The sequence below is a fragment of the Pristiophorus japonicus genome, chromosome 4, assembly GCF_044704955.1.
Source record: "Pristiophorus japonicus isolate sPriJap1 chromosome 4, sPriJap1.hap1, whole genome shotgun sequence".
Classification (NCBI taxonomy): domain Eukaryota; kingdom Metazoa; phylum Chordata; class Chondrichthyes; family Pristiophoridae; genus Pristiophorus; species Pristiophorus japonicus.
Window position 1 is genome coordinate 60,210,414 of NC_091980.1, and position 22,383 is coordinate 60,232,796.

Consider the following 22,383-nt stretch of genomic DNA (forward strand, 5'->3'; position numbering starts at 1 on the left):
GCTTACATACTCTGGTTGGAGAGACAGTTGGGAGAAGAGGAGCATCAGCAGCAGCCTCAGCAACCAGGATGAGCAGTCGCTGGGCCTATTAGAGCACAGCAGGTGAGCATCTATGCACAATTCCATCATGAGGCATCATAACCAACTCAATGGGCCAAATCTTGCTTGAAAATTAATGGTGCGTTATTGATGCATGCCGTTATTAATGCACAATCGGTCAGCAAATTCTGGGGATTAAGAGATACACCAAAGTTGCGAATCTCTAGAAATTGCTGGTCAATTTACACTGGCCCACCATTTGCTTTGAATAAACAGCATCTCACTCTTCCCATTATTATTAGGAACTTGCTGGATTTGCACATTAATTGCCCTTAAAACTCGCTGCAGAAAGTTATGGCTGGTAAGTAAAAGCATAAGTACCCTTTTAATGATGTGATAATTAGCAATGCGATGCCAATCAACTTCTCTGGCCCAGAAAGGAAACATTGGCCCTGAAATTCCGGCCTCCCCGGGTCCGTACGGAATGTGTACAGACCCGGGAAGGCATTGGAAAAGCCGGTTTTCGGCGTGCAATGCGCATATGCTGAAAACCGAGTTTCTGGCTTGACAGATGGCCACATCTCGGGAGCGAGGACATTCCCACGGCAGAGATTGGGCTATTTGCCCATCTCTTGCCCTGCGAATGTCCTTAAAACTCTTGTGCCTGGTAAAAGCAGGCGCATAGCCTACTTTTACCAGCGTAAGAGTTTAAAAACATATCAAAAACACATTAAAATAAAATTTTAAAATACATATTTATGTTAAAAACCCTGCCCATTCAGGTAATTTTATTTTAAACCATAATTAAAACTTTTTTAAAACATCGGTAAATATATATTTTTTTCAAAAACATTTCTATCAACTTTAATTTCTATAATGTATTTATCTGAGGTGTTTTTTAAATGTTTTATGTAGTGTTTGGGTGTTTGGGGGTGTTTCTCATTCATAGTAATAGGAGTTTTGGACTTACGAAACTCCTATTACTATGAATGAGAAAATACTTTACCGTGATTGGGTGTCCAGGCCCACGTGACTCCTACGGATGTCCCAACGTGAACGCGCTCCATTGCACAAGAAGAGGAGGCCTCAAGTCCGGGATCTCTGGCGAGCATTCGACCAAAAGTTAAGTGCGCACCTTTTCTCCTATTTATAGCCGAACGCCCGCGGGAAGAAGAAACCGGGATTTCAGGGTAATGTAAACTGTTCAGTCTCATTCCTCAGGTAGTAAATTCTTCTTAGAGATTTCACATTTTACATCTTTTAATTATTTTCTTATTTTTCCTTTCTGCCTCTTTTTTTCTCTCACTCTTAATTTAATCATTCTTTCCCTCTCTTTTTTTATCTTTCTGTACCCCATTTGGCTCTAATTCACCCACCTTCTCTGTCACTCCTCTGTTTCTTTCTCAATCTTTGAATCTCATTGGTCCCATCATTCACTAAGGTCCCAGGTGCTCCATTGCCCTCGTAGCGTTGTTATAAACTCGCACTTCTAGCTAAAAAATTTTGAGGTTGAAGGATGTAGAATACAATCTAACTAACGATGCATGCTGTGAGATGTCCTGTTCCAGCTAGTTTTGACCCATTGTCTCAATGTCTATGCACAAACCCACTTCCAGTAGGGCTTACTGTATAATGATCCCGTGCAGGAACTCTGGCTGATTATTCTTTCCCTGACCTGAGGCAGTGATGCCAGTTGCAGTGCCTCACAACCTCTCCAGTTGAGATCAGCTAATCCATGACAGACCTAGGATCAAACCTGGGAGCTTGCTGGTCAGCTACTCACCGTGTAAACCTGCTGAAGTAACAGGGGACCCGAATATAAATCATAACTTTGTTCATGTGTACCTGTGATAAATATCCTTGCTTAGTTGCAAAAAAAATTTCCTTTGTTCAATATAAGTGTGAATGGCTGAACAGGCTCGAGGGGCTGAATACCTTACTCCTCCTGTTCCTATGTCCATATAACCTTTCTGCCTCTTTTTATTCATAAACTCTTATGTTATTTGTTCATCTCAATGTGTAATCCTATCATCTTTATAATCTCCATTTCATTTGTTTCAGTCTCAAAAGCTTAGAAGTCATGCAAACATACTACCAAAGCAAAACAAACTGAGAGAGAGAGGATTCTTTAAAGTTTAGATGAGAAAACTGTGTGCTACTCCCCCAGACTGTGGGGTCCTGACCTGCCCACTAGTTACATCAGTTAGATTTTACATGTTAACTGCTCTTCTCCGCCCCTCCAGCTCAGGGCTCTATAAATTGCAGCTCTGTTAACTCGGGAGACTGCTTGGATTTTGCGGAGGAAACAGTCTGAAAGTCTTCAGAATGAAGTATTTTGTTCTATTTGGTTTTGCTTTAGTTTTAGTTTGCATTACTCTGATCAGTGCTCTATCACCCTACAAACAAGTATTACAACACAGCAGGATCAGAGGCAGGCAGCATGGGTAAGCAACTTTTAAAACAATTTTAGCAAAATTTCTGTTTGAAATTACTTTACATCTTAGCTTTAATTCAGTTGAATGCAAATGTGATCAAAAGTGCTGTGCTGTATGTATATATACAAACACACTGAAGGGTGAGTGAGAAAGTCCATAAACTTGATTTAAAACATTTTGTGGTTCCAAAACTAAGGTTGGATTGTTTATTCAAACTAAAGTTTGAAGTGTAAGCATGTTCCAGTTCATTAAGACTTAAAGAACACAATCGTTAAAACAGTGTTGGCAATACAATGTTTAAAAGAAGTAAAAACTGAATTTGATGTGACAGTTTCTAATTATTCTTGATTTGAAACAATGGATTATACTGTTGCTGCTTCCTGAACAATCCTGTTCATCTTTCTTTGTTTTAAAAAGAAAAATGTGTGTTCCTCCTCAGCCCCAACGTATGTGCTTTGCAGCAATTAGCAGGATCCAACAAGAAGTACTTCACCAACTGCAAACAGTGGTACCATCGCAGAATCTGCGGCAAATCGACGTAAGCAGCACGTAATTTAAAGTCAATCTTAGATATCAGCAATAAATCGAAAATATGTAGCAGAATTATATATTGTTGGTTTATAATCACAAGTTCGCAGTGAAAGTAGCCGAAAAAAAGTTCAGAAATCATTATTTTGATTATTCTGTTAAAGTTTTTTCACTGTGAATATGTGAATAACCTAGTTTCTTTTAAGTATTTGGCTTCAAATTGTATTAATGCATGATGAAAGAAACATACATTTATAATTGACCTGCCCAAAATAAAATTGGCAATATTGCACTTCACCAGGGCTTAACTTTAAATTACAAGTGTAAGTTCTTAGTCAGAACTGCACCAGTACAGGTAAATTACAAAATTGATGGTTGATGGTGAAATATATGTTTTGACTAGTGAGGTCTCATTTCCTCTGACAGGTAATAAAAAAGGTTTCAATTCTCCACTGTCTGGATATAGTCAGCACAGTTATAATAAAAATGCAATAAGTAACAGAATGGAATTTCTGTAGAGGAAATGATTATTGGCTGTAAAAGCTTTTGGATGAAATATCTCAGCACCTAAGAGGGCTGTGCATTTGGGACAAGTACAGGAAGCTGCGGTAAGTGACATGCTGTGTGCAATTTTGACAAATCTTCCTTTGTTGCTGGAGCTGAAAGTTTTCGAGTGAGGTCTGGCTCCAGGCACCACACAGGCACATGGTACCACTCACATCAGCAGGCAACTGGAGAAGGAAAATGATGACAAGAGATCTGATTTCATGGAATATTAAAGCCTAAATTGGATCAATATGATCCAGATAATGTAAAAGAAACCTTGTGGGCTTGCCCCACAATATTTGCATGGGGAAAGGAGAGCTGTTCCTGGTTCTGCAGTGTCTTTTACAACTTTACCTTAACATACAGACTTATAAATTAATGTCTAATTCTCTATAGAAAACCATTAGAAAGTTTTTTTATATCCATGTGGTGACATCATAATTGAGAACAAATGTCATAAAATGAGAAAAATGCTGATCAATACGTTACCTAATGTAGTATGAGCACAATGTATGATGAGGAGACACGTGATATGATTTCATCCACTCGTGGAGTAATTATAACTCGTATGTGACTTCATCAGTCATGGGTCATCAGGATAGTCTATTGCCGGGATTATAAATCATGTCCCACAGCTCCTCATGTATCCTATCTTTCTTTGACAGGCACATATATGAATTATTTTTTGCAGGAAAATTAAGAGCACTATTACAGTGTTTATTTTAAGAATTCAAAAAAGGTAGCGGGATTTGCTTTCATACAGTTCCCATGGGCTCTAGAGTAGTGTCATAATAGCACTGTCATATAATCTTTTTAATATTTCAGCTGTCATGACCTACGCCGTGATCCGGATTCACATCACTATTACTCTCCTCTGTAAAGAAGGGAAACATCTATTAAATTAAAAATCAGTTGAACGACAAAACAAGGCCATCACATCACAAAAACACTTAAGTAACATGAGACAAGTGGTGACATTATATGAAGAAATACTTCAAAAATAATAAGAACTCCGATCATTGCACACTTCAAACACCACAAGGAAACATCAACCAGTACACCAATCTAATCAGTGTGTATTATTACAGTGTGGCTCTGAGACACATAAATACACAACAAATTTTCCGTTTGGCTCATTTCTTTTCCATTTATACCATTTACATTTTTTTAAATGGCTAACATTGGTGAGCTTTTTTATAAACAAAGTACCATAAGGTGCCTTTCATGATTCCACATTTAAACTAGGCATGCACCCCACCAAATTCGGTCTTCATTACTCATGTTAACAATTTGGTACACTCCTTGGGAAGATTTTCAACTACTGCCTAACATGTTTATGTGGAAAATGGGACAGTCAGCAGTTGAGAATTTAAAAATAATCGCCCGCCTGTCTGACACAATGTTCAGGTGGGCCTTGAAATGGGCGGCTAATGTTTCCACCCGAAACAGGCTGGAACTGTATTAAAATACATTGGTTTGAAGGACCCCAATACCACTTACATGTACCAATAGACAATGCATGCACAATGCGCGCTCTGTGCATTGGCATCAGGCATTGCGCAGTCTAACCAATGAATCAGAAGTGGGGTCAAAGCAGGAAAAAGTTACAAAAAAAACAAATTTAAAATCTCTTTATTTGAATGCACACAGCATTCGTAACAAAATAGATGAGTTGACGGTACAAATAGATACAAATGGGTATGATCTGATAGCCATTACAGAGACGTGGTTGCAAGGTGACCAATGCTGGAAACTAAATATTCAGGGGTATTTGACAATTCGGAAGGACAGACAGAAAGGAAAAGGAGGTGGGCTATTGTTAATAAAGGATGAGATCAATGTGTTCGTGAGAAACGATATTGGCTCAGAAGATCAAGATGTAGAATCAGTTTGGATGGAGCTAAGAAATAATAAGGGCAAAAAATAGCTGATGGCCGTAATCTATAGGCCCCCTAACAGTAGCTACACTGTTGGACGGAGTACAAATCAAGAAATAATGAAGGCTTGTTAAAAAGGAACGGCAATAATCATGGGCAATTTTAACCTATATATTGATTGGACAAAGCAAATTGGTAACGGCAGCCTTGAGGAAGAGTTCATAGAGTGTATCCGGGAAAGTTTCTTTGAACAGTACGTTGCGGTATGAACCAGGGAGCAGGCTATCTTAGATCTGATACTGTGCAATGGGATAGGATTAATAAAGGATCCTCTAGGAATGAGCGATCATAACATGGTTGAATTTCAAATTCAGTTGGAGGGTGAGAAAGTTGGATCTCAAACCAGTGTCCTAAGCTTAAATAAAGGAGACTACAAAGGTATGAAGGCAGAGTTAGCTAAGTGGACTGGGAAAATAGATTAAAGTATGGGACAGTTGATGAACAATGACAGACATTTAAGGAGATATTTCATAACTCTCAACAAAGATATCTCAATGAAAAGGAAGGACTGTAATAAAAGGAATAACCATCCATGGCTAACGAATGAAATATGGGATGGTATCAAATCAAAAACAAGGGCATACAATGTGGTCAAGACTAGTGGGAGGCCAGAGGATTGGGAAACTTTTAAAAGCCAGCAAAGAATGACTAAAAAAATGATAAAGAGAGGCAAGATAGATTATGAAGATCATGAAATATAAAAACAAATAGTAAGAGTTTCTACAGGTACATAAAAAGGAAAAGAGTGGTTAAACTAAATGTTGGTCCCCTAAAGGATGAGACTGTGGAATTAATAATGGGGAATAGGGAAATGGCAGAGACTGTGAACAAATATTTTGTATCGGTCTTCATGGTAGAAGACACTAAAAACATCCCAATAGTGGATAATCAAAGGGCTTTAGGGAGGGAGGAACTTAATACAATCACTATCACTAGAGAAATAGCATTCGGTAAAATAATGGGACTAAAGGTGGACAAGTCCCCTGGAACTAATGGCTTGCATCCGAGGGCCTCAAAAGAAGTGGCTGCAGAGATAGTGGATGCATTGGTTGTGATCTACCAAAATTCCCTGGATTCTGGAGAGGTGCAAGTGGATTGAATGTAACGCTCCTATTTTAAAAAGGAGGCAGACAGAAAGCAGAAAACTATAGATCAGTTAACATAATATATGTCGTTAGGAAAATGCTGGAGTCCATTATTAAGGAAGCAGTAGCAGGACATTTGGAAAAGCATGATTCAATCATGCAGAGTCAGCATGGTTTTATGAAAGGGAAATAATGTTTGACAAATTTGCTGGAGTTCTTTGAGGATGTAATGAGGAGGGTGGATAAGAGGGAACCAGTGTATTTGGTGTATTTGGATTTCCAGAAGGCATTCGATAAGGTGCCACATAAAAGGTTACTACACAAGATAAGTTCATAGGGTTGGGGGTAATATATTAGCATGGATAAAGGACTGGCTAACTAACAGAAAACAAAGAGTCGAGATAAATAGGTCATTTTCCGGTCAACAAACTTTAAATGGTGGGGTGCCGCAGGGATCAGTGCTGGGGCCTCAACTATTTACAGTCTATATTAATGACTTGGATGAAGGGACCGAGTGTAATGTAGCCAAGTTTGCTGATGATACAAAGATGGATGGGAAAGCAAATTGTGAGGAGGACACAAAAAATATGCAAAGGTATATAGACAGGCTAAATGAGTGGGCAAAATTTTGGCAGATGTAGTATAATGTGCGAAAATGTGAGGTTATCAACTTTCGCAGAAAAAAATAGAAAAGCAAATTATAATTTAAATGGAGAAAAATTGCAAAGTGCTGCAGTACAGAGGGACCTGGGGGTCCTTGTGCACGAAACACAAAAAGCTAATATGCAGGTACAGCAATAATCAGAAAGGCAAATGGAATGTTGGCCTTTATTGCAAGGGGGATAGTGTATAAAAGCAGATAAGTCCTGCTACAACTGTACAAGGTATTGGTGAAGTCACACCTAGAGTACTGCATGCAGTTTTGGTCTCTGTATTTAAGGAAGGATATACTTTCACTGGAGGTTGTTCAGAGAAGGTTCACTAGGTTGTTTCTGGAGATGAGGGGGTTGACTTATGAAGATAGGTTGAGTAGGTTGGGCCTATACTCATTGAAGTTCAGAAGAATGAGAGGTGATCTTATCGAAACATATAAGTTAATGAGAGGGCTCAACAAGGTGGATGCATAGAGAATATTTCCACTCAGGGGAATCTAAAACTAGGTGGCATAGTCTCAGAATAAGGGGCTGCCCATTTAAAACTGAGATGAGGAGGAATTTCTTCTCACTGAGGATTGTAAATCAATAGAAATCTCTGCCCCAGAGAGCTGTGGATGCTAGAATATATTTTAGGCGGAGATAGACAGATTTTTGAGTGATAAGGGAATAAAGGATTATGGGGAGCGGGCAAAGAAGTGAAGCTGAGCCCATGATCAGATCAGCCATGATCTTATTAAATGGCGGAGCAGGCTTCAGGGGCAAAATGGCCTACTCCTGCTCCTATTTCTTGTGTTAATATGTTCTTGTGCTCCTTAAAGGGACCACTCGAAGCTGCTCAGAAAATAGTTCCAAAAGATTTTTACAGTGATTTTATTTTGGAGGGGGGCAGATGAAGCATGGAGTTATCAGGTTCCCCTAATATTTTCTTTCCCTCTTGTACCCACCCATCTCTTGTTTTAAATAGCTGAAATCAATGTTAAAATGGCAATAATGGCCTTAAAATGGAGTTGGTAGACTTACCGCCCCATCAATGATGATGCTGCGGCCACCACCATTTATAATAGGGACTTTGCATGGGTGGAACATCAGCTGGAACACCCACCTGTTTCTTTAATATGCAAATTGTAGTCCTATGATGTATTTAGGACCCCAACTGCAATTTTAATGGACAAATGACTGGAGCGTTTGCCACACAATGCTCATCCATGTGTTCTGATTTTGAGCAGCCTAATCAGTGGTCCTTAAAAAAAAGCTTCTCCTGGATCCACAAGAAAATTGGAGGCTGCTGCCAGCTCAGTCTCGCCCCTCCTTCCCACCCCTTCCTGCACTTTGCATTCGCCCTAGAACATACCTGCGGGCCAATGAGTTGTCTGAAGCACCCAATATTACACCATCCATAAGCTGACGCACTTCAGTGAGTTGCCCATTGGAATTGTGCAGTTTGCCAGCAGCATAGAAATAAGGCCTGAAGCTTGAAATAGCTTGGGTATCACACTGGCAGGGATGATAATTAAAATCCCTTTACCTCTCCCTTTCTCATTGTCTCTGAATTTTAATCCCTTCAGGCCGTTCTTCTATTTCAATGTCCTTCACTGATGATCTTTCTTCTTAGGGGGAGAAATTTGCATTGTTTGCGCCTCCCATTAGCGCCCATGGGAGGCGTTAACTGGGCGCAAATGACTTCCCGCCTGGAGTTTGGGCTCCTGCTGGTTGCGCCCCGGACAAATCATCACCGTGCACAACGACCCGTTTTCGCCCAGCGCAAAAATTCAGGAGCACCCTGTCCACTCGCAGGGCGAAAATTAAAGTGGAGGTGCGGCGCTGACATTTTTAAAAATGGCCGACTTACCGGTCGCGCCTTGCTCTCTTCTCATCCATTGCACTAAGTTGCAGCACGGCACTCTGTTTCTGTGCGGGGCTACTGCCATGGCACCCTGTTCCCCAATGGTGTAGTGTTGGCCCCTTCTCCCTGATGCAGAGTCAGCAGCGTGCCTTCCCCTTTAACGGAAGGAGAGGGCCCTGTGCTCCCACCAGCACTACGTGGCTCTCTGCATAGCAGCGAAAAATTCCCACGCTTAGCACCCAAGTCCCGCCCCTGAGAGGAATGGAGCACGTGTCATTGCACTCCACTTCCTCTCAGGGGCGGTAAGCCCAATTTAGCTGCCTGGGTGGGACTTCCACACCTGGTACAGGAAGTCCCGCCTTGCTGATGGTACCGCCCCCAAATGCGGCAGTACTGAATTTCGCCCCCACAGTGTTATAATTTCCACCTCTTTTGAAATAATGATTCACAGCAGGTAATTGTTTTGGCTAATTGGGTGCAGTTATCTATCCAGTACTTCAGCAAAGTGTCCATTCTTTATGTGTGAGTCAAAATTGTGAGTGTTGGTGGGTGATTAGAACATGGGGACCAACATTGCCAAGACTGATCTGGGCCTCATATACCCACTGTACAAAGTCAGGTTTGCAATAGATATTTCCCAGATCAGTAGCATCACTAACCCTTAGGCAATCTGAGTCCTACTTTTATGGGAGTTGACTCACATTGCCTTACATCTATTTGTACATTAGCATAAATCAGAGATTTAATAATAGCATCCCCTTGTTATCTGAACTGGATATTTGTGTCTATCCCATAACAAGGCTTCCGTGAACAAAGCAAACTGCTTGATAATTCTCTGTGATGTACAGATCCTTCTCAATAGTCATTTATGCCTGAGAAAGTGTATATAACTCCTACACACTTGCATGCACTCTGCATAATATGTCCGCTTCTGAAAATTATGAAAGGCTGTCTGGTACTATCATCTAGTGTGAGGCACTGTTCAACAAAATTGTAGTTAACTTTTATGTATAATGATAATGTCTGCTATGGTTAACCAAGAAACTCAGATTAGAAACAGCGAAACAGACTATATGGAACTGACCTAAAACTATCTCTTTATTGTCAGTGATGCTGAGCTTTCAATTATGAAAAAATCATACTTTGGTATCTAAATATATGTTACACATATCTTCCTATCCTCAATTGTTGCTGTGAAATTAGAAAAATGATGAAATTCAATAAAAACTGTGGATTCAGTAGTCACGGTTGATAATATTTTGCTGTATTTGTATAATATAATCTAATGTATGAAAGCCAGACCAACTCCTAGCTTTGCCACTTGAAGTGCACAGGAGTTCTCCCTGGTGTCCTGATCAATATTTATCCCTCAACCAACACCTAAAAACAGATAATCTGGTCATTATATCATTGCTGTTTATGGGACCTTGCTGTGCGCAAATTAGCTGCTGCGTTTCCTACATTACAACAGAAGCTGTACTTCAAAAAGTGCTTTGGGACATCTTGAGGTTGTGAAAGTTGCTATATAAATGCAAGCCTTTCTTTCCTTTTTAATGGGTAACATATTGCAACAATCTTCAAAGCAAAGACTTAAGAGTCAATTATTGTATTTGTATATCCTGTAAGACCATTCATCAGTACAAGATTCTTGGACTGGTGGTATGGCTGCAGACCTGTCTGCAGATTGGTTCCATGAGTGAGTGGTAGTGGTTGGAAATTCGTTGCTAAGTAATTACCAGCTATAAACATAACTCACTTTGATTACATGATAGATACTGCAAGCTTTTTTTTTCCTTTTAAGTACTTTGTTGTATTGTTTAATGGTGGCTTATGTCATGCTTAGATAATGCTTTAAAATGTGACTTGCCTCAGAAGGAAGGATTTCTGGTCCATGTATAACATATAATCGACGAGAAATTAATCTTGGGTGGTAGCGCAATATGTGCGGTATGGTATTGGGCGCCTGTTATACACCAGTTCCATTGCAGTCAATGGAATTCTATACATGGTGGGGTGTATAACCGGCGTCTATTTGTACTCTGTCCAAGGTGAATTTCTACTGCATAATTTTTGGTTAAAGCAGCATCAAGGATAACTCTGGATTGGAAATTTGTTTTATATATAGAGTCTAAGAGAATTTTTTTGTCATTTTCTAGGGAGTAACATCCTTTGGGCTAGAACCTCCACTTTTTTGCTTATCGCCCAGAAATGGGTGTTATTTCCAGTGTGGGCATTAAAAAAGGGTTTTCAGATCGCCGGCTTCTCGTCCATTCTCAAAATACCTAGTTTCCATTTTTGAAAATGAGCGTTACCGCGAGCGATATCAAATGATTTATGACCCTCTGCCGTAAAGTGTGGTCGTCCTTAGCAACGGCATGGCAACGCTCAATTCCCATGATTCAGGAGGTCAAGGGTCATCATGACATGCGCAGAAGAGGAGACAGAGAGAGAGGGAGCTCAGAGGCACTGAAAGTGTGTGTGGCTGTGGTGTGTGCTTGTCTGGCTGTTGTGGGAGGCACAAGGGAGATTCACCAGCAGCAAAAAGCCTACTAAGCAACAAGAACATAGTTGCCACTCAGTTTTTGTCCAACAAATAAGATGTAACATGGAAGGGATGGAGGAGGTCCAGGAGCTGGTAGCCAGGAACATTGGTGGCAGAGCGCTCCCAGTGGTCCCGAAGCACTACACTGCATCCCAAGGTGCCGCACCCCCATTGCCAACCACGCATGAGAGCCAGCAGCAACATCTTGCTTCTGGCTCGGAGCACATTCCCACCTCGGGACCGTCCTCTCCCGTATCGGTCCAAGCAGCGTTTCAGCCGTCACCCCCCCCCCTGCCCCCCGCCACCCCCTCTGAATGAAATATCACCTGAGGACCTCCTCGGCCAGGTGGCTTGAAGTCAGGAGGGTAAGGGGTAGAGGTGGGGAGGAGAAGCAAGGGGGGAGGTGGATTTCAGACTAATATTCAGTTTAAATGTTTTTTATTTAACAAAACCTTGTAGCGCATTGGCTCAGATACCTGCACCATTACACGCTGGTGATTCCTTTACATCAAAGGGTATAATCACACTTAACTTCAATCAACTTAAACTTTAATTGTCACCAAGGTGATGCCCACCATTGAAGTTTGACTTGCACACCCAGCAGTGTGTCAACCTTGTAAATAACACCAACGTTCTTTCAGGCAAAGTGATCATTGATGAGTTCCTGACGTAAGACTCTTGCAGCTATTATGCCACCATGGGCCCTTTCATGCGGTCTATAGCGGGGCGGGGGCATGGCTTCAACATCAGCCTGATTGTCTGGGCCGATGTCAGCGTTCGCCTCCTCGTTCTCCTCTTCCTCTCTCTGGTGAGGTGGACTGTCAGACTCATCAGGCAATTCTTGTCCCCTCCTGATAGCCAAGTTGTGCAGCATGGAGCGCACCACCATGAATTTAGCTACCTGCTCAGGGTGGCATTGGAGCTCGTGTCCTGAGTGGTCCAGGCATCCAAAGCGCTGCTTCAGCACTCCAATGGTTTTCTCCACGATATTGCGAGTTGCTCTGTGGCTCTCGTTGTATCGCCTTTTGGCTTCGGTGTGGATATCATGCAAGGGGGGGCGGTATTCAGCCAGGTGGTGAGGCCATATCCTTTGTCACCAAGCATCCAGCATTGATCTTGTGGCTCATTGTTAAACAAGTCAGATACAGTGCTCTCAGGCAGGATGTGAGCATCATGGATGCTGCCCGGAAATTGAGCATTCACTGCCAGTATAATTTCCTGGTGGTTGACAACCAGTTGGACATTCAGGGAGTGGAATCCCTTGCGGTTCCTGAAAACCTCTGCATCCTGAAAAGGTGCCCGCATCGCGATGTGCGTACAGTCTATTGCTCCCTGAACCTTGGGGAAGTTTGAAATTCTGGAGATTCCTCGAGCCCTCTCACTCTGTGCCTCCCTGGTCATAGGGAAGCTGATCAATTCCCTCCTGCTTGTGTACAGGGCTTCAGTGACCTGTTTAATGCAGCGATGTGTGGCATGCTGAGAAAGTCCTCAAATGTCTCCAGCTTTGGCCTGAAAAGAACCCAAGGCGTAGAACGACAGTGCCGCAGTGACTTTGACCTCGTTGGACAGTGCAGTACTGATGGTGCTGGCAAGCTGCAGATCTGCCCTTATCAGCTGGCATGCCTCAGTGATAACCTCTTTGTGGAAGCGCAGTCTCCGAAGGCAGATCGTGTCGGGCAAGTCGAGGTAAGAATGCTTCTCCTTGTACTTGCAGAGGCTGTAAAGTCTGGTGCTCCTCATCTGGCTATCACATATTACATTGGGCACATAATGCAATGGAGTGTTCCTTTGGCGATGTCGAGTCTGCTGCATGTAATTGGTCACCAAGAGAGGGTGAGAAAGGACAGGCCCCATTGCAGTAGCTCTCTGTTTTCCACCGATTTGTCTCAAACAAGGAATGCCCTTATGAAGACACCTCTTTAATTCCAATCGGTCACTGTATGGTCAAGATGTTTTTACAGATGTTCAATCAACTCCAACGACCTGCAGAGCACATCAAACTTCGCCGAGATTGAAGCATAGCGATCTTTTAAAGGACACGACATGTGACCTAGAACATGGCGTCCATAACGCTGTGATTTGTTCCGGTTAGTTCCACTTTTTCTGGGCTTTTTTTTGGGCGAGCGATATTGTGGGCGATATGCGTGTGCGGTGGTGAAATTGACGCAGGGCGATCTCATGGCCGCTAGTTTCGGTAAATATGCTCTTTACGACAAAAAAAAGTGGGCGGGCGTTAATATTGAATCTCGGCGTTAAATCCATGTGGAAAGTAACGCTGGGCGATATTATGGGCGTTGAATTCGCCCATTCTGCTGATTCCACCCCAAAAAAGTGGGCGCGCAGCAATATTTTTTCCCGGTGTTAAGCACATGGGGAAAGTAATGATCGGCAATAAGTTTCTGAAAAATGCCCACCAGTTTCCATTTTGTGCCAAAATGGGCGATATATTGGCTTTATATGTCATTTCAGCAGTAAAATGAGCGTTAAGCATGCAAAAAAAGTGGAGGTTCTAGCCCCACGTGCCTTTGACAAAGGCAAACTATCCCTCCTCATCCTTCTTGACTTGTCTGTAGCCTTTGAGACGGTTGACCACTCTATCCTTCTCCAATGCCTCTCCACTGTCATCCAGCTGGGTGGGACTGCACTCTCCTGGTTCCATTCATATCCATCTAACTATAGCCAGAGAATCACCTGCAACGGCTTCTCTTCCCGCTCCCGTAACGTTACCTCTGGTGTCCCCCAAGGATCTATCCCTGGTCCAATCCTATTTCCAAAAACACAGCATCAGTTTCCACATGTACACTGATGATACCCAGCTCTACCTCAATATCACTTCTCTCGACCCCTCTACGTTTTCTAAATTGTCAGACTGCTTGTCCGACATCCAGTTCTGGATGAGCAGAACTTTTCTCCAATTGAATATCGGGAAGACCGAAGCCATTGTTTTCTGTCCCCGCCACAAGCTCCGTTCCCTAGCCACTGACTCCATCCCTCTTCCCAACTTCTGTCTGAGGCTGAATCAGGCTGTTTGCAACCTTGGTGTCACATTTGACCCTCAAATGAGCTTTCGACCGCAGCATAACTAAGACCACCTATTTTCATCTCCGTAACATTGCCTGTCTCTGCCCTTGTGTCAGCTCATCTGCTGTTGAAACCCTCATCCATGCATTTGTTACCTCTCGACTTGACTATTCCAACGCACTCCTGGCTGGCCTCCCGCAATCACCCTATGTAAACTAGAGGTGATCCAAAACTCGGCTGCCCGTATCCTAACTCGCACCAAGTCCCGCTCACCCATCACCCCTGCGCTCTCTGACCTACATTGGCTTCCGGTTAAGCAACACCTCGATTTCAAAATTCTCATCCTTATTTTCAAATCCCTCCATGGCCTCGCCCTTCCCCATCTCTGTAATCTACTCGAGCATTTACTTGCAACATGTAAATAAAGAATCCATGTCAATGACCTGTTGGATATGATACTTATTCATCAAGTGGACCCAACTTTTGTGTAATGCACATTTGGAGGTGCCATCTTTCGAATGAGACGTTAAATCCCATCTTATTAATATGTTCGTAATAACACATCCGACCCCCCCCAAAAAATCTACAACAGTACCTGGTAGTCTCGGAGGCATAGATTTGCTGCACAGCGCATGGGAAGATACCTTTCAGGCAAGTAATTCCAAGCTCGAGTCATGTGGGCCTGGACAACCATGATGCAGTATTCTCATTGATAAAAATAGGAACTCCATTTGTACAAGTTCCAATTCCTAAAAAGCCCCTAAAACACCAAAACACAGCACAATAAATAAATAAAACACCTCATATATTTAAAATTAATTTAAATTAAATGTAATTTTACATTTTTTAGAAAAAAAATATATTTTTTGCATTTTTTTTTAATGTGTGTAAGTGGTTTTGCCCTTGGTGGTTTCGAATCATCCCCCTTACAACAGTTCTAGACCCAGGGAATTATAATAATGAACAGAATATACAGTTCCAGACAGATCTTTCAGTCTCAACCGTCACAATACTTTTATTCAAGTTAAAGCACACATCTGCTCGCAGTCAAACACACTCTGGTGGTGTAAAACAAACAAACACAGTACAACACACAACACTGGCCTGTCTGAACAAGCCCCTATCACGAAGTACCCATGACTAAAACACCCCTGCTTGGCTCAATACGGCACCACCGAATCTGTCCAACAGACTGTGTGTATGCTTATGATCCACGCAGAAACCTCCCAATTAAACCCCTAAGGCTTGGTTGGGACACACAACACCCCTTCACACAATGCGGTGGTCTAAAGGATGTGTGGGCTGGGATAATGCTCACCAGTTACCCCTTTGGCTTACTTGCTGCTTCTCCCGATGAGGCGTATCTTTTGGTTTCGTACCAATCTGTGGTTTCCAAGTCCAGTCTCAAGGTCAGCTTCCCAGTCGAAAATAGCGAGGCTCTCTTTGCTCGTAGATGGTGGTTTCTTCTCTCTGTCCCAGATGGAGTGCTCAGTTCTCGAGTGCATTGAACGAAACAAGCAAGCATAGAAGAGGAGAGAGAAAGAGATGGCTGCAAACTGCCGTCTCTTAAACCTGAAAAATCCTTCCGAATTCTCACATTTAAAACCAGTCCTTTGCCTGAGGCAGTCCAACTAAAAGCAATGAATCACATCTTCAACCTGTGCCTTTGTTACTGGGCTGTTCCTGGGGATAAAGGCTCCACGAGTCTGGGTGGCCAAATAGCTTCCTTTGTACTGAGGTTCCCGCGCTCCAGGGCTCTCAGTCATTTCGATGGCTTGAGCACTGACAGTTTACCTGATCTCTCACTGATGGGTTCCCATTCTATGACAAAAGGGTCCTTCATCTGCTTTCAACCATCCCAGACTATCCCCGCCCACCTGATGTGTATTCCTGCGGAACATGCTTCAGCCGGTCACAAGTCATGCTGTCAGCTCTTTTGAAATATGAAAAAGCAATGTCTAAAATTTAAAGTCCAAAAGGTTTATGCCGATGCTGTCAATATTTTCGCCGATTTTTAGATGTGTTTTAATAGGATTAAAAATAAACTTAATGGACAGGGTTTTTATGATAAAAATGTGTATTTAAATTTCATTTTTATATGTTTTAAAACTCTTAATTGATAAAAGTAGGCTATGCACCTGCTTTCAACAGCCACAAAAATTTGAAGGACATTCGCTGGGCATGAGTTGGGCAAATAGCCCAATCTCTCCCGCGCGGATGTCCTTCTCCCGGGGATGCGGAGGATCTGTCAAGAGAAATCGTACAGACCCGTCAAGGCCGGAATGTTAGGCCCATATAATTCATAAATGAAAACTAAGGCTAAGGAAACTTTGACTAGGAATGGGAAGTCTGTACAGCCCACAGAAATGAAGCCTCACTACAGGAACCCAGAGTGGCCAAGAAGACAAGATTTGATAAATCCTGTGTCGGGAGACAGTGATCAGTACGGAGAAACCGATGATAGCAACCGCAGCTGCTTGTTTATTGAGTCAGAATGTTTCACATTTAGCAAATATCCTTATTCCCCGGTGTTTGGGGTCATTAGTATATGATTCTCGGAACGCTGAGAACTCCCTTGTGCTTTGCTGTAGCCAAAGTTATGAGATTCTCTCCTGTTGTGGTATTTCAAATGGCATACTAGCCAGGTTTGAATGTAACACATTTTACATTGTTAGCTTCCAGGAATATAAATGAATTATGGGCATCAAAAACTGGCTAATGGACTAACATTTGTTTCAGTAACCTTAGTTTGGCAAGTAATGGTTTATTCCAAATTTAAATTTCTGTATACAAAGGTCAGTGTTCTGAGAGATCATTGGGGGTAGTGGGGAGGGTAGAAATTCAATATAATTACCTCTGCAGATTTTGCAGTGGAAAGGCCCAATTTACACATGTGCCTGGCAGGCCCTTTTTTAGGCGCCAATGGCAGCGCCTGAAATGAGCGCAGGCCTCCTTTCAATAGTGAATGAGCCTTCTGCACTCATATCCGGACCCATTTGCAAAATTGGTTAAAAGAAGACAGAGCTTGCGTTTCCAATGGAAAAGAATATTGGGTGGAGTGTAAAACGGGCAGCTGATTTGCTATCGCCCGTTTTGCATAATCAATCAAGTCAAATGTAACAACCCCCACTGTTTAAGAGAGAGCTGTACAGAGAACAGAAGCAGTGTTTGAAGTATCATAGCACTGTGTATGGACTTTTTGATTGACTCAGGATTCTGAGGTGCAGCTGCAGCATATCTTGTGCTTCTGGCTTTAACAAAGATAGCTGGCTTAAGTGCAGGCAATTGGAAATTAGGGTGGTGTTGCACTGTAAATGACAAAAACTTGGCAAATAATCTCTATTATTAAAGATCGAATTTAATGTCCAGTAGATTGTAAGAATATGAGACATTTTAGAAATAACGAAAGGTCATTAGACTGCAGAAACCTATCCATTTTTGTTAAATCAGCCCCATCCTCTCAATATATAACACAGTATCTCCCCCTTGCAAAAATGCATGCAATTACCTTTTGAACGTATTTGTAATGCCTGCTTCAAAAGTCTTCTCTGGTAACTTATTCCATAAGTCTATTAACCTATCATTGAAAGCTTTAATTGATTTTCCCAATTATTCATTTGTCTCCCTTGTGAGCAATTAGTCTGAATTAACTTTGTTAATCGCATTCAAAATTTAAGAAATAATGGGCTGGATATTTACTGGGTTGGGTTGCGTTGCGGGCAGAGTTTCAGGTGGCTTGGCTTCAAGTTGGGCGCGGAGCACTCCGGAGGAGGCCACAGGACCATAAAGGTCCAATCCCCGATCCCGAGGGGTTGTGGATGTGGGGGGTGGTCTGATTCTGGGAGGGTCTGATTCCCAATCCCAGGGAGAGTCCTATCCCTGACCCCAGAGGGATCCGATCCCCAACCCCGGGGAGTCTGATCCCGAAAGAGGGTCTGATCCCCAACTCCAGAGAGTGTCCAATCCCGAAGGGGGTTCCAATCCTCAACCCCGGGAAAGGGACAATTACGGGGGAGGGATTTGTATGGGGCAGCTGTTGGTGGGGAAACTTGAGGGACCGGTCGGGGGGGGGGGGGGCATGGGGAAGCACTCCTGCTCCTCCTGGCCCACAAGGAGTGCTCCCCAAGGCTGTCGTCGCCTCGCTCCAGCTACGAAGTTCGGGAAACCTAACCAGCCACAGTTAAACCTGCAAAGCAGGTTAAATCCGAGGCTTCCATGTTTAAGATGCCTCCTACTGGGAGTGGGTTGGCTGCCCACCCCTTATCCCGCCTCAGTAAAACCCAGAAGTCAGCAGATTGGAGTTGGCTTCCAGAAGCGCTCGGAATTTTTGTCCATTTAACCGCTCACCTGCACCCACTCCCACATGTTAAAATTCCCCCTAAGAAGTCCAAGTGAGAAAGGCTATTTTACCCATTAAGCCAAATCCATACAGACTCCATGTTACATAGTATTACATAGTATTTACAGCACAGAAACCAGCCATTCAGCCCAACAGGTCCATGCCAGTGTTTATACTCCACATGAGGCTCCCCCCACGCCTCTTCATTTAACTCTTTCAACATATCCCTCTATTCCTTGCTCCATCATGTGGTTATCTAGCTTTTTGTTAAATGCATCCATGCTATGTGCTCAATTGCTCCTTGTGGTAGTGAGTTCCACATTCTAACCACTCTGTGGGTAAAGACATTTCTCCTGAATTCCTTATTGGATTTAGTAGTGACTATCTTACATTTGTGGCACCTAGTTCTGGTTTCACCCGCAAGTGGAAACGTCTTCTCTATGTCTTTCGTATCAAACCCTTTCATAATCTTAAAGACCTCTATCAAGTCACCCCTCAGTCTTCTCTAATTTAACGTCTCATCCGAAAGAAAGCACTGCCGATAGTGCAGCATTCCCTCGGCATAGGCATCTTCCACCCCCTCAATTGGAGTTCAGGACTGGAACATCGGTTCCTTCACTGAAACATCTGTGAACTCATGTGGCAGCAAGTCATCCTCATTCGAGGGACCGCTATGATGATGATGATGATTCCCTCAGCACTGCACTGGAGTGTCAGCCGAGATTTATGTGCTCAAATCCCTGGAGTTGGACTTGAACCCACAACCTTCTGACTCAGACGCAAGGGTGCTAACCACTGAGCCACAGCTGACACAGTTCTGGACATAGAAATTACAGCACAGAAACAGGCCATTTGATCCAACTGGTCTATGCCAGTGTTTATGCTCTTCACGAATCTCCTCCCATGCTAATTCATCTCACCCTATCAGCATATTTTCTATTCCTTTCTTCCTCAAGTATATATCTGGCTTTTCCTTAAGGGCATCTATGCTAATCGCCACAAGCTGAACTACACTGTCCAGGAAAAGAATTGAGCCTGGATAGTTTGTTCCGTAATGGGCCAAACATGTGGCAACCTTGGAGTAGAGGGGAAGAAAATTGGTGCAGAACCTGTTCCCATTGGGTTGTGGACTCTTGTTCCTGAATCGTGAACTTCCAACAGAGCAGGGGCGGGTGCTTCTTCCACTCAATGTGAGCATTTCTCCTGGGGTCACCCTGAAATTCCACCAGCTCCACCTCATTTATAGCCTGGTGTGTGACAGCATGAAGCAGGCATCCATGCCGTGCAGAGCTGTAGATGGGCCCCAAAGTGTCGTACTCAAACGGAAATTGATTCAAGAACAATCATTGCAGTTTGAATATGCAACCCAGCAATGGCTGTCTGGGCCAGAAAATATTTTGGCCCTAGTCAACTTTTTTTTCGCCAATTTTTCACTCCCTGAATGCTTCTTGAAAGGTTCCTGTTCCATATACAGCAGCCTTCCCCCCAACAAATAGCTTTATTCATGTGTATTTTGGCAGTGTCAACAGGCTGGTCAATCACAAGGAGTGTTACATCAGAGCCCAATCCTGCTGTTTCTTGACATGTACACACATGCACCTCCCAGCAGGAGTTCTGGCTGATTTATCTCCAGTTTAACTCAGAGTGCTGAAGCTAATTATTGCATCATTCCACCACCTCAGTTATGATCAGCTAACTGGACTCAGACTGGGTATCAATCCTGAGACTTTTCTGGATTGAATGGTGCAGCTATTCAGTGGATATACTTTTTGAGCTGTTGGAGGAGCTGGCAAACGTTCTTCAATAGAGGCACTGACTGGGTGCTCACTACTGTCCAGTTTTCTGTCTATTTTCTTAGATATATTCAGCTATCAAATGTATTCCTGTTGCGTAGGACATGCTTTTAGAAAATGGTTTCATCATAAAAGCTCTCACTGTCCTAAACTGTGGTTCTATATCAGATCGTTAGATGACAATACTGTATTGCATTAAATCACTCCAGGGCACATTTTATTAGCATTGCTAACACTCACGATTCCTATGTGGTTTTTAATAAATGTTTTTAAAGTTTTTTACTTACTTGATATGCAGTGCGATTCTGGTGACAGTTGGGGGTGGGGGTGGGGGGGTGGGGAAGGAGGGATGTGCATTCTGGGTGGAATCCCAATCTGCCAGGTTACTGTTCCTCACAATTACTGCAGTACACTGTGATCTGAGGGGGCAGCAAGCCAGGGAATCCCACACAATTCTTCTCTGACAGGAACTATTTGTCTGCTGACAGCAGGTGTAGATTGTGGGTCTCCCGAAGACCTTTGGAAGATAAACACCAAAGGTAGTATGTACTAGCTATTATTTGATTTTGGTTCTATTTTATGCTTGTTTTACTGCTTTGGTACTGTTAGACTGCTTATCCAACATCCAGAGTCGAATAAGTCTTAATTTCCTCCAACTCCACATGAGAAAACATTTCTTGTCTCAAAATTTACTCCTTTTCAACTGATTCCATTTTGCTTTCCCAGCCACTGCCTTAAGCTCAACTAGGCAATTTGTTTGACCCTGAGCTGAGATTCAGAAACCATATTCCCTCCATCACAAACACCACTTAATTCCACTTCTGCACCTTTGCCCACCTCTGCCACTAGCTCTGTGTCTTCACAGATGAAGCTCTTATTAGTGCCTTCATCACCTCCAGACTCAACTAGTACAATGCTATCTTTACTGGCCTCCCAACCTCCATCTCCAAAACTCTGCTGCATTAATCAGGTCCTGTTTGTCCATCCATTCCTAGTTTTGCTGATCTGTATTGGCTCTCTATCCACCAGGACAGGAGCATTATAGCAAGTAATGCACAATGTATTATTTTAAACTGTGGTTCATCCTGCCTATACTTTAAAATGATATAGACTAATTGCTGTGAACAAGAACATCCTGAGTTCATTAGAGTTTAAATGCTTTTCTTTTTAATATTTTTTCCCTGGTACATTCCATACCTTATCAGTTATAATTTGTTTTAGGAATATGATAGTTGGGCCAAGAATGACACAAATTTTGCATCTGTGCCACTTTGAAGTGTGATATTTTCAGAGGGATCGATATGCTAGAGTAAAGTCATATTGATAAATGTGTATAGGGCAACATTTAGGCCACAGTTGAAAGAAAGTATTGTGTGCCGTTCTGGGCACCCCATTATAGGAAGTGCATTAAAGAGAGCATACAAATCAATATATCAAGATGATACCGGGGTAAGAAACTATAATTATGAGACTCATTAGGACTACTTCCATTGGAACAGAGAAGGCCAAGATAAGATTTAATAAAGGGTTTCAAAATTATGAAGGGTTTCAATACAGCAAATAGTGAGAGACTATTTATTGTGGTTAGGATCGGACATGAGGGATCAACTTAAAATTGA

General features: G+C 42.6%; 1 protein-coding gene across 2 annotated transcripts in view; it reads left to right on the plus strand.

The window, feature by feature from the left end:
- Positions 1 to 2,292: 2,292 nt before the first annotated feature.
- The window catches only part of tgfbi (transforming growth factor, beta-induced), a 73,669-nt gene continuing 53,578 nt past the window's right edge, over positions 2,293 to 22,383 (plus strand). Inside the window, exons 1-2 of one of the 2 annotated variants that reach the window (XM_070878240.1) lie at positions 2,293 to 2,483; positions 2,914 to 3,012. In XM_070878240.1, coding sequence (XP_070734341.1) covers positions 2,365 to 2,483; positions 2,914 to 3,012 — 218 coding nt within the window. In that variant the 5' untranslated portion in view covers positions 2,293 to 2,364. The remainder of the gene's footprint in view (positions 2,484 to 2,913; positions 3,013 to 22,383) is intronic. The other variant, XM_070878239.1, reaches the window with a different exon arrangement.